We start from the raw sequence: 13,285 nt of genomic DNA, 5'->3' as shown, positions 1-13,285 counted from the left end.
TGCCTGGTATTTAGCAAGTGATTGTTATTATATTCTATAAATATATACACATATTTTAGTGGGTATAGATGGAGATAAATAAAAGGCTAAGCAGCATGTTCAACAAATTAAGTTGTATAATAATATATTCTTACAAGTAAAAGTCTTTCAATGTTGTATTTATTTTATGTCTTAATATAGTTTTTGTTTGCAAATTTAAGGCTTCGAATATACAGAAAGTGGTATCATAAAAGAAAATGTATTATACCCAATAACATCACACAATTATGAAAAATCACAAATTACATAAATTCTCAATCACCACTATTAATCTTAATGAGAAATTTCTCATAAAGTAAATTTTTCAAAATGAAATATCAATATTCTTTAACTCTTTGAAATTACAGCAGTTTACTTAACTGCAAATGGAGGGCTGGTACAGCTAGAAACTGGCCACATTTATTGAAATGTCTAGCACACTCTAAACCATCATGCAAGACACAATTCCTATGTATCCTACCTCCATTGCTACAGACCTCTTATGTTCTTTTTTACTAATGAACTTAAACTCAACTCTTGCTAAAAATGGCAGCCTTCTTGATCACTGAAGCCAGAATATTTATCTCAGCTCACATGCTCCACAAACTCCCTGCAACATTGGCCCTTGTTGATATACCTTCTTCTTGCCATTCCCTTGGCTTCCTTGACACCAAACTCACCTGGTTTGCCTCCTCCTCCTTCTTTTCCACTTTGTCTCTGCTGACTGCCTCTAAAAGCAGATATTTTCCCAAAAATAGGTATCACGCAGATATTCCACAAGGTTGTCTCTTCAGGCCCCTCCTCTTCCTTCTGCTGCTTTCCTCATCAGGGAAGTACTCTCTATCCTCACAGGCTGGAGCCTGCATTTGCCACCTAGAGGCACCGGGGTGGCCCAGCTAGGAAATCACCTTTCACCCATGCAGCAGTTACCTGCAGGGATCAGTGGGAGCCCAGCAGCACCACAGGAACCAACTAGACGAAAACAGCAATGCAAAGGCTCTGAAAACTACATTGACACTGGAACCAGAAGTCACTAAAGAAGACCAGGGCCTGCATGCTAAACCTAAACAGGGTGACTGCCTGCTAAAGTAGACTTCCGTTAAAATTTAAGGTTTAACATAATAGCCAAAGTGTCTACGATACAATCAAAAATCACTTATGCCAAAAGTAAAGAAAGGCACAGCTCGAATGAGAAAAGACACTGACAGATGCCAACACTGAGATGATTTAGGTGTTGGAATTATCTGACAAGAATTCTAAAATCGTCATCATAAGAATGCTTCAACAAGCAATTACAGATAGGCTTGAAACAAATGATAATACAGAAAATCTCATCAAAGAAATGCAAGGTATCGGGCTTCCCTGGTGGCGCAGTGGTTGAGAGTCCGCCTGCCGATGCAGAGGACACAGGTTCATGCCCCGGTCCGGGAGGATCCCACATGCCGCAGAGCGGCTGGGCCCGTGAGCCATGGCTGCTGAGACTGCGCGTCCGGAGCCTCTGCTCCGCAACGGGAGAGGCCACAACAGTGAGAGGCCCACTTACCACAAAAAAAAAAAAAAAATGCAAGGTATCAAAAGGAAGCAAATGGAAATTATAGAACTGAAAAACACAGTAACTTAAATTTTAAAAACTCACTGGAGAGGATCAATAGCAGAATGAATATGATGGAGGGAAGAATCAGTTAACTTGAAGATAGAACAATAGAACTTATCCAGTCTGAAGAGAGAAAACAAATTGAAAAAATATATAAACAAAGCCTAAGGGACCTGTGGCATAATAACAAATGATCAAACATTCAAATCATCAAAGTATCAGAAGGAGAGGAGAAAGAGAATAGTGCTGGAAAAAAATATTTGAAGAAACAAAGACTGAAATTTCCCAAATTTCCTAAAGACATAAACCAACATATTCAAGAAACCAAGTGAACCACAAACAGAATAAGTTCAAAGAAACTCACATCAAGCCACACCATAATTAAAGTTCTGAAAACTAAAGACAAAGTAAAAAGTCTTGAAAGCAACTAGAGAGAAACAATCTAGAAGGGGCAAAACAATTCAAATGACAGCAGATTTCTCATTTGAAAACGTGGAAGGCCAAAAGGAAGGGATAACATTTTTCAAGGGCTAAAAGAACTATCAATCATTAATTCTATATTCAGCAAAAAATATCCTTCAGAAATGAAGAGGAAATAAAGATATTCTCAGACAAAGGAAAACTAAGAGAATCTGTCACCTACAGACCTACCCTTTAAAGATGGATAAGGAAAGCTCTCCAAATAAGAAAGACATGGTAACAGAGGCTTGAAACTGTGGAAAGGAAGGAAAAACAATAGATTAGGGAATGAATGAATGAATAATGAATGGATGGGTGGATGAATGAAGGATAAATAGACTATCTCCTCATGATGATTGAATCAAAAAGTATAATTCCATCTGATGTGATGTTTAATATATGTAGAGAAGTAATCAAAACAACTGTATTTTAAAAGTGGGAAGGGGGGGCTTCCCTGGTGGCGCAGTGGTTGAGAGTCCGCCTGCCGATGCAAGGGACACGGGTTCGTGCCCCGATCCTGGAAGATCCCACATGCCGCGGAGCGGCTGGGCCCGTGAGCCATGGCCGCTGGGCCTGCGCGTCTGGAGCCTGTGCTCCGCAACGGGAGAGGCCACAACAGTGAGAGGCCCGCGTACCGCAAAAAAAAAAAAAAAAAAAAAAAAAAAAAAGTGGGAAGGGGGAAAAAATCTAAATGCAAGTAAGATTTCTATATCTTACTTGACATGATAAAACACTGATACCAGTAGACTGTGATAAGTCATGTATGTATATTGTAATACATAGAGCAACCACTAAGAAAACTAAACAAACTGATATACTCAAAAACATTATTATAAATAAATCAAAATGGAATCCTAAAAATGTTCATGTAACCAACAATAAGGCAATAAAAGAGAAATGGAGGAATGAAAAAGAGGGAACAAACAAAAATCAAATAGTAAGATGGCAGATTTAAGGTGTATCAATAATTTACCTAAATATATTAATTAAAAGACAGATATTGGCAGAGTGGATTAAGAAAAATATGATTCAACAATACACTGGCTACAAGAAACTCACTTCATATATAACACAGGTTGAAATTGAAAGGCTGGGAAAAAGGTACACCATGCAAACATTAATCAAAGTAGGAGTGGCTATATTAAACATCAGATAAAGTAAATTTCAGAACAAAGAAATTTACCAGAAACAAACAGGAACATTAATGATAAAAGGATCAATCCACCGAGAAGACATAATAATCCTGAATGTGTGTAAGGCAGTTTCACCTATGAGGCTTCTGCCAATAATTTTCAAATCCATTTTCCCAGGCTCCTTCCTCCATGGCACAGTAAATCAGAGAAAGGTGGCAGCGACCCCTGGCTTTCACCAGCCTCCCCCCCCTCCAAACTCACATTTCAATGCAGGACCCAGGCTTCACATATCCTTCTGCGTCAAACACTATGTATTTGGTAGGTGTTGTGCACAGGACTGAGGGGAAAAGGCACACAGAGACCAACTATTGCCTCAAGGACCCTGCACAAGCCCCGCCCATGGAGTCCCCCGCCTTCTATTCCAGGGCTGGACATGACTCTTCCATTCTGCCAAGGCTGGACATCTGACCGTACTCATCTGACTGCTCCAGCCCAAACAGCTCTGCAATGCTCTGCCGCCAGTCCCCAGATCCCCAGCAGGAAGCACCCATCCCCTGCCTGAATGATGCTAAACATCTTTTTTCTTCCTTCCTTTACCCTTTCTTTTCCCCATCACTACTCTCTCTGAGTTCCTGTTTCTGTTAGTAACATGTGGATTTTTTCCAACTACCCAGATTGAAATCTCAATCATTTTCATCAAATTCTGTGACTCTTCCATTCCAACGTTTCTCACATAGAGTCCCACCTATTCTCTCCCCGGTGTGGTGACTCTACACTAGTTCAGGCTTTCACTTCACAATACCTCCTAACTGGTCTCTCTCCTGTGCTGCCAAACAAAACATCTTTCCTTTTTTAGTAGGTTTTCTGAGCTTTGCCCACGAACTCTTACTGCCCCATTTTCCAGTCCAACTATATCTCACTGGTGCCTAAAAATGCCTCCATGCTTTCCATGCTTGTAGTTCACTGGCCAGAATGCTTTTCTTCAATCTCCATCTGGAAAAATACTAGCCTTTCTTCAAGGCTCTCCCCAAATACAACCTCCATCATGAAGGTGGTATTTGAGCAGGTATTGAGCATGAAATGCCATCCTCTTCACCAAGCATAATTGCTTTCTTCCTTTAAATCTTGACAAGATACTGTACCTTTCCTATGGTACTTTTATATTCTGCCCCATCTCTGTTGATTTGCATAGTTGACTTCTCTCCCAACTGTAAGTTCCAAAGACACCAGTAGCATCTTCTTCATCTTTGTACCCTTGCACCACCCACCCTCCACAGTGCCAAGTAAAGTGCACTGCACATATGAAAGGTTTTAATAAATATTTGTTGAATAATTTGAAAGCCAACCCTGTCTCTCTCTACCAAAATATTCCTTCTCTCTTTCTTCATCACAGCTTTGAATTTTTATCTTTCAAATCTAAAATGTTTGTATCAAACTCATTACTTTTCCTAAAACATAAGTAATTTTATGTACAAAAAAATTAGTTTTTCAATTATGTAAATCAAAATATACATAAATGCTTTTACAGTATTTACATACACTGTATGTAAGGTATGTTGTATAAACCTTATGTGTATATAACCTCTAGATGTTTATATTCTCAGTCTTTTTAACAAATAACATTCTTAGTAAAATTTCACAAAAATTGACATGGAAAAGTTGGATTAGGGGATTAAATATATCCTTAAAATAATTGATTTAAACTTTCTTGGTCTTTTAACTATAAAATAGTTTATCCTAGCAACATGAATGGAAAGAGACCTGAACTACTAGAAAGAATGTAACTGTGCATAGCTTGTATGTGTAGTTTTCCTTGGTGGGTTTTCAGTGGCCAGTGACCCCTCCTCAGCTGGTCTCCTCAACTGCTTGCATTTGCTCAGACCACCTCCATCTACGACAATGTGCACCCAGAAGACAAACTCAATTTAGACTCAAAATGATCCAAGCAAAATGTAATTTTGAAAATGCAGCACATATTTAAAACGTGTTATGGATTCCAAAGCCATGATTATTTTTTACTTGACGCTATACTATGCAGACCACTACTCCCATTCATTACTGCAATTAACTGTACATGAAATTATTTTTATTGCTAATTTTACCCCAGTGAATTTCCATTTCAAGAAAAACATTAACATTTGTTTCTAATTAAATATTTATTGCTTATGTTTACAGACCCGACATCAGGTTCTTCTTTAGACTGGGCTTACAACCTGGGCATCAAACACATATTTGCCTTTGAGCTCCGAGACAAAGACAAATTTAGTTTTCTCCTTCCAGAATCTCAGATAAAGTCAACTTGTAAAGAGACCATGCTAGCTGTCGAATTTATTGTCAAGTATATCCTCAAGCATACTTCCTAAAGAACTGCCCTCTGTTTGGAATAAGCCAGTTAATTCTTCCCGTGCCTTTCACTAGAAAGTCAATCTTTGCTTATCCCTAAATGTGGTTTCCACATCACCTGAATAGGTCCTCTCTTGTTCACTTAAGTTCTATGTTATTTCTTTTTGCTTTTATTTACTCTCAATAGTATCTTAACAAATAGCCTTAGGTGAAAGTTTAACCAAGTTAAGTTAGAACCCAGCACAAAGTATTATTTTGAGTATTTTGAAAGGTGATATACAGTGGGTCATGGGAAGGAAATGAGGACCTTCACTTTCTCCAGAACCAGACTTTCACCATGTGGCTTCATCATTTCATGTGCCAATATAATAAAAATAAAACATATTCCAAAATGCACCTTCTGTTTTTTATAAATTATGTTCTCTACATTCCTCTATTAGCATTAATAATCATGCATTAATGCTTCTTATGCATTCTCTTAATAAGAAAGAACACCTTCAATTTTTCAAAACATATTTTGCCTACATATTTTTTTAATACAAGTTGATAATGTTTATATCTTCACACTAGCAAAAGGATGTTCTAGCAGGAAATAAAGTGGTTTATTTAGAGATGAATCTCAGTGCCTTAAACAACCAATCTAGTTCTCATCAACATAATGTACATAAAATTCAAAATAGTTTAAACTGCCATAATCAGAGGAAATTACCTGCCAAAACACCTCTTGGCAGTTACAGACACAGCCAGAACATCTGGTCAGCTGTGAGCCCTGCCTACTAATGGATAGACAAAAAGCCTGGAAATAAAGTTGAAAAGGAAAAGAGAAAGTCATGTCGACCAAGGGCAATCGGAGTAACTTATTACCTTTATACTGTCTATAATAGTATCGCTTAAGATAGTGTTACAAAATACCTTTTCCCTAACTTTATTCTTCAATATTGCATCATGTGACAACAGTGGCATCTACACTGTAAAAATCCAGAACACAGATGCCTGACCAGAATTTGAGGGACAAGTAGAGAGTTCCTTGACTTCCTATAAACTTACTTCTCGGAACAATCTGGATAAAATTTTTGAGGATCTTAGAAGATCCTGAGAAACCAGGTTAACAAATAATCTGGGACATTCCTCACGACTCCTTTAAGGGCCCATAAAAGAAAGAGTGCCATCAAATCTACGAGGTGATGGTATTTCTGATAGTTAGAAAGCAGGTAAAAGTTCCCCATGCAGAGCTGTCTAGGGCAAACCAATATAAACTAACAAAAGTACTTTGCAGGTGGAGGAGGGAAAGGCGACAATGGCAAGAAAGTAAAACATAAAACTCTGATTATGAGGTGAAACTGTCCCTTATAGAAAATGTAATATCTATACCTAAATATTTAGCATTCACAACTGGCTCCGAACCCAGGAACGCAAATGTGTTCCATTAAAGGTGCCATATGGGAATTATACACTCATTCACACTTACTCAACTGATAAAGGACTGAAAGAAACTGTAATCTTAACATTTACATAAATATTTCTAATTCCATTAGGGCTTTAGGTGGCGGAGGTAAAAGAGATAATCCCAATTATTGAATATCATTCAGTGCTCACCTAGCTTATAAAAGACACAAAAGTTCTACTCACCATTTTATTTGAGCCTTTATGTAGCTTAATATTTCTTTTATTAAGAGAGAGAAAGCATTTGAGCGACTAAAAATCAAAAATCCTAACAAGATCATTCCTTATCTTAACTGAATACCTTTTGCATGACATCTCAGGGTATTTCGCTTGACTTCATATGAATTGTGAAAATAAACATGTGAAGAAAAATATCTATCAATATATTAAAATTTAAAAACTATAAAGCTTCATTTTATTTATGGAAAAGTTTAAGTAGTCAGTGCTTGATTCTTCCCTGGTCATATTTCTCATTTATCAGTAAAATGACTTGGTGCCCAAGTTACAAGTAGTGCTGTCTCTTAAAATATTCTTGACAATGTCTCACAAAAAAAATCTTCTAAGTCATCATTCCTCTTCTAGTTTTCATACTACCAAATTCACTCAAGAAACATTGTTGCATATTTTGAAAATTTTTATGGCCATGATCTAGTAGCTGAGACACAGACCTCCATTATATGAGAAAATGAAACATCTTACTGATTATTTTTAGCAATGCAAATAAATTTGAGTTTCCAATGGGCATTATGACTCCAAACTGACTTTAAAATGTCATATCAGAAGTACCCTCCCCATACCCTACACATCGGATACGATCTATAACTACATAAGTGCTCACTGCCTAAGTAAACATTAGGCTTATTGACAAGAGTTTCCATTTCTCATTTGAAACAAACATTTATGCCTCATTTTCTTTAGATGAAAAAACAAACAAGTAATTCCCAGAGAAACGTGCAAGAAATCACTGAAAATACTCAAGTTCTCTCTATTCTCAGGTTCTACCAACTTGTTCTCACAAAGTGTTTAAATTATTTTGGTCATTTCAAATAGATGAATGTTGGGCTTTTGTGGACATGGGAAAAGATCAACGACAGAGAACTTCTAACCTTTTACCTTTAACATACAAAATGTAAATGGGAGTTTTTCTAAAAGAGAACGTGCATTGGTTCCAAAACCTACAATGAAATATGGTAGTATTAAACTGATGTTGATTTCCCAGGATACAAATTATAAGAAGCAGTAGCAGAAAGCAATCTGAGTCGAACACTCATTTATATGAAGCAATGGCACCTAGAAACTGTGCCCAAGCTTATAAACTGCTAGTTGTCCCCTAAAATCTATTCTCCCCTCTTCCCTAGTAATAGGCCTCCCAATTTTGAACTGGGCACATGGCTACTCAAAGGCTCAATTTCCAAACTTCCCTTTCAAACAGAGTGGCTCTTGGACTGTTCTGACCAGTGAGTTGCAAGAGGAAACACCATGTGGCAAAGTCTAGAAAGCTAACTTCATAGACCTCTGGCATATACACTTTGGTCCTTCCTTTCTGTTCTTTTCTCTTTCTTTTGGCTGGAATACAACTGTGATGACTGAGGCTGAGCAATGAGCTTGGACCATAAAATGTTCTTGAGAACTGAAGCTAAAAATATGATAGTAGGAGCTATCGTAACAGTTCCAGATGTGATCTGGATGAAAATCCCCAGAGGGTGTTATACAAAATCACAGGACTAGAAATCAAGAGGTTGGCTTAGACTCCTGAATCCACTGAATGATATTCAGCAAGACACAATCACCCTTTGCCTGCCCTCCTTATCTCCTAGATTTTTGTTGGGATTTGAGATAATAGATGCTCAACAAGGTAAGCTACTTATTTCCATTTTGTTTATATTTGAGACAAGGAACACTCATCCTCAAGAGAGTTGGCTCAGGTGGCTCCTAATTGAGGTAGGTGTCAGGTGGTACAGAAACATGGCACCATGGCTGCCCTCAGGTGTGGTTTCCCCCAGGGCTCTGCCATAATGAGGTACAAAGGGATGTGTGCATATGACATTTCCCTGCATGCAAAGTTTTCATCAGATTATTACAATCTAAGGGTTATTGACGCTCAAAAGTTTACAAGCACAACTGAAAACAAAATCCAACATAATTTGAAAAATATCTGCACACATAAAAATGAACTCTAACCCTGGGAACTCAGAGTTTGTAGAGAAGTTTGTTTCTTTTTTGTTGTTGTTTATTAATACTGATTTTTTTCTTTGTTTTTTTAACAATATTCAGAAGAAATACATAATAAAATGTCTACTGGATAGCTGGAAAATACAAAACATTTCCGATTATCAAAAACAAGTAAATTAGATGTCCTAAAATTTTATAAAATAATTAAAGCATGACAACGTATTTGTTACAGTATGTGGCCTGAATGTTTCCCTGCTCTATAGTGCCACCTGCAGTCTCCCCAGTCGTTCTGACCCTGAGCTGGTGCTTGTCCAAATGTAGTATATGGAGAGTGACATCACCAAGATGGCCAAATAAGATGTCCCTCACTAATATCCCCCCCTCAACAACAACAATTTGGCATCCATCCATGGACAAAGGTGCCTCTGTGGGAGCAACAGAATCCAGCCCCATATGCCAAGGGTAATAAACATACAGACCTCAACCCTGGCTATGGACCCTGAAGTGGCCCATGAACTGGCTCTAGCCCCTCTTGGCCACAGTCTGGGAGCCCCTGGAGAATAATGACTTAAACAATCAGCCTTGGACTTCCCTGGTGGCACAGTGGTTAAGAATCTACCTGCCAAGGCAGGGGACACGGGTTTGAGCCCTGGTCTGGGAAGATCCTACATGCCACAGAGCATCTAAGCCCATGTGCCCCAACTACTGAGCCTGTGCTCTAGAGCCCGCAAGCCACAACTACTGAGCCCATGTGCCACTACTACTGAAGCCTGTGCACCTAGAGCCCGTGCTCTGCAACAAGAGAAGCCACCACAATGAAAAGCCTGCGCACCACAAGGAAGAGTAGCTCCTGCTTGCCGTGACTAGAGAAAGCCTGACAGCAGCAACGAACACCCAATGCAGCCAAAAATAAATAAATAAATAAACTTATTTTTTAAAAAAATCAGCCTCTTACCTTGTGAAAATCCAGGAGTTCGATGGAGAAGTTCTAGCCATTGAACCACTGGAGCAAAAAAATCCAAGACTGGACACATTGGAGAGGGTAAGAGGAATAGTTTGACTTTACTCTCATCACCTCTCCCCCAAGGTGGCACAACTCAGCCTAAGACAGCCCTTCTTGGCCTGCAATTTCTCCCACAGAGGAAAAGGAGAGCATGTGAGTGAGCACCTGGCTTCCCCAGCTATGTGGGACACTAGCAAAGAGGCCCATTTCTCTCTCATCTCATCCAGAGTACTGAGTCATGAGCTGCATGACTGCGAGCAGTGAGCAGCTGGGAGAACAGGAGCCAGGGCTTGGAACATATCAAAGGGACATGAATGATACTAACCATATCACAGATTCCATCATAGAGACCTGCCTAAAAGTCACTGGGATGCCCTGCCTGCAGATTCCCCCCAACCAGCCCAGTCACTCCGAGCTCTTCACAAACACACACACACACACACATATACCCACACCCTATGGCCGGCTTCATATGGCCCTGTGTGTGCTTCCAATAGTTGTGAGAGCAACCTTTGGCAGACAGATAGTGAGCACATGCTCAAAGCAGGCCTGAATCTGTGGGCCAAAGAGAAACCACAAACTTGAACTTTTAGCACTTCCCCTGGGAAAGTAAAAAAGGAGGCTGTCAGCACCCAGCCTGGTATATTGCAGGCTCAAGAGAAGGCATACAAGCTTAAGAATTCTGCCATCTTGCTGGCATATCTACAGAAAGTCTGAGAAAGTCTCAGGATTTCTAGAACGGCTGAAGGAAGGTTATTTCTCTCCTACTGTCAGTCAGTAAGGACTAGAGGAAGTGACTGCTACTTCAAATGTGAAGACAGCAACACAAAACTACAACGAACATGGAAAATCAAGGAAACATGACACCACCAAAGAAAAACAATAATATTCCAGTAACTCACCCCAAAGACATAGAGATCTGGAATTTACCTGATAAAGAATTCAAAACAGCTGTTTAAAGGAAGCTCAATAAGCTACAAGAAAACACAGAAAAAATAATGCAATGAAATTAGGAAAACAATATACACAAAAACGAGAAGTTTAATAGAGACAGAAATTGTAAAAAAAAAAAAAAAAAAGAACCCAACAGAAATTCTGGAGCTGAAGAATACAATGAATGAAATGAGAAAAATGCATTAGACAGCATCAACATCAGAATGGATCAAGGAGAAGAAAGAATCTGTGAAGCAGAAGACAAGAACTTTGAAATTCTCCAGCCAGAGAAGAATTAAGAAGAAAAAATGAATGCCTACATGAATTATGAAATACCATCAAGAGGAGCAATCTTCAAATTACAGAGTCACAGAAGGAGAAGAGAGGGAGAAAGAGCCAGAAAGCTTATTTAAAGAAATAATGGCTGAAAACTTAAATCTGGGGAGAGATTTGCTCATCCAACTTCATGAAGCTCACAAGTCCCCCCAAAAATTCAACTGAAAAAGATCTTCTCCAAGACACAATATATTGATAATAAAACTGTCAAATATCAAAGACAAACATAGAATCTTAAAAGCAGCAACAGGAAAGAAGCTTGTAATTTACAAGGGAATCCCCATAAGTCTATTAGTGAATTTCTTCCCAGAAAACTTACAGTCCAGGAGAGATCAGAATGATATAATCAATGTGCTGAAAGAAAAAAACTGCCAACCACACATACTTTGTCCAGAGAAGTTTTCCTTCAGAAATGAAGGAGAGATAAAGACTTCCCCAGACAAACAAAAGCTGAGGGAGTTCATCACCACTGGACTTGACTTACAAGAAATGGTGAAAGGAATTCTTCAAGTTGAAATAAAAGGAAACTATTAGTGACATGAAAACATATGAAAATATACAACACACTGGCAAAGGTAAGTATATAGTCAAATTCATAATACTCTCTGATATGGTGGCATATTAACCTACTTAACTTTAGTAAAAAAAGATTAAAGGACAAAAGTATTAAAAATAACTACAGCTACAATAATTTGTTAATAAATACACAATATAAAAGAGGTAAATTTTGACATCAAAAACATAAAATGTAGGGAATAAAAGGGTAGAGTTTTTGTATGCAACTGAAGTTGTCATCAATGTAAAACAGACTGCAAGGTAGTTTATGTAAGCCTCATGGTAACCACAAAGCAAAAACCTACAGTAGATACACAAAGGATAAAGAAAAGGGAATTAAACCATACCACTATGGAAAACCACCAGTTCACAAAGGAAGACAGAGAGTAAAAAGGAACAAGGGAAGTACAACACAGCCAGAAAGCAATAATTTGGCATTGTAAGCACTTATCTATTAATAATTACTCTAAATGTAAATGAATTAAATTCTACAATCAAAAGACAGAATGGATAATAAACCAAGACCCAACTACATGCTGCCTATAAGAGATTCATTTCAGCTGTAAGATCATCCACAGGTTCAAAGTGAAGGAAGGGAAAAAGATATTCCACTCAGATGGAAACCATTTAACTCAAAATGGATTAAAGATTGAAACATAAGATGTAAAACCATAAAACTCCTAGAAGAAAACTTAGAGAAAAGCCTTCTTGACATTGGTCTTGGCAATGATTTTTGGGATATGACACCAAAAACACAAACAATAAAAGCAAAAATAAATAAGTGGGACTACATCAAATTAAAAAGCTTCTGCATAGCAAAAGAAACAATCAACAAAATGAAAAGGCAACCTGTGGAAATGGAGAAAATATTTGCAAACCATCTATATGATAATGGGTTAATATCCAAAATATATAAGGAATTACACAACTCAATAGCAAGAAAAACAAAAAAAAACTCAAAAAATCGAATTAAAAAATGGGCAGAGGACCTGAATAGACATTGCCAAAGAACACATACAAATGGCCAACAGGTACATGAAAAAATGCCTAGCATCATTAATCATCAAGGGAAATGCAAATCAAAACCACAATGAGATATCACCTCACACCTGTTATAATGGCCATTACAAAAAAGACAAGAGATAACAAGTGTTGGCGAGGATGTGAATAAAAGGGAACCCTTGGGCACTGGTGGTAGGAATGTAATCAGTACAGTGACTATGGAAAGCAGTATGGAGGCTCCTCACTGTCTTAAAAATAGAACTACCATATGATCCCCCTTCTCTGTACATATCC

At 38.1% G+C, this 13,285-nt stretch overlaps 1 protein-coding gene across 1 annotated transcript in view; it reads left to right on the top strand.

Moving 5' to 3' along the window:
* Window positions 1-5,567, top strand: part of CPA3 (carboxypeptidase A3) — a 30,083-nt gene extending 24,516 nt beyond the window's left edge. Inside the window, 1 exon segment of the mRNA XM_004278196.3 lies at window positions 5,380-5,567. Coding sequence (XP_004278244.2) covers window positions 5,380-5,567 — 188 coding nt within the window.
* Window positions 5,568-13,285: the final 7,718 nt, after the last annotated feature.

This window comes from Orcinus orca, chromosome 5, assembly GCF_937001465.1.
Source record: "Orcinus orca chromosome 5, mOrcOrc1.1, whole genome shotgun sequence".
Taxonomy (NCBI): Eukaryota; Metazoa; Chordata; class Mammalia; order Artiodactyla; family Delphinidae; genus Orcinus; species Orcinus orca.
Note: the sequence above shows the minus strand (reverse complement) of the source record. Positions and strands in the feature narration are given on the sequence as shown.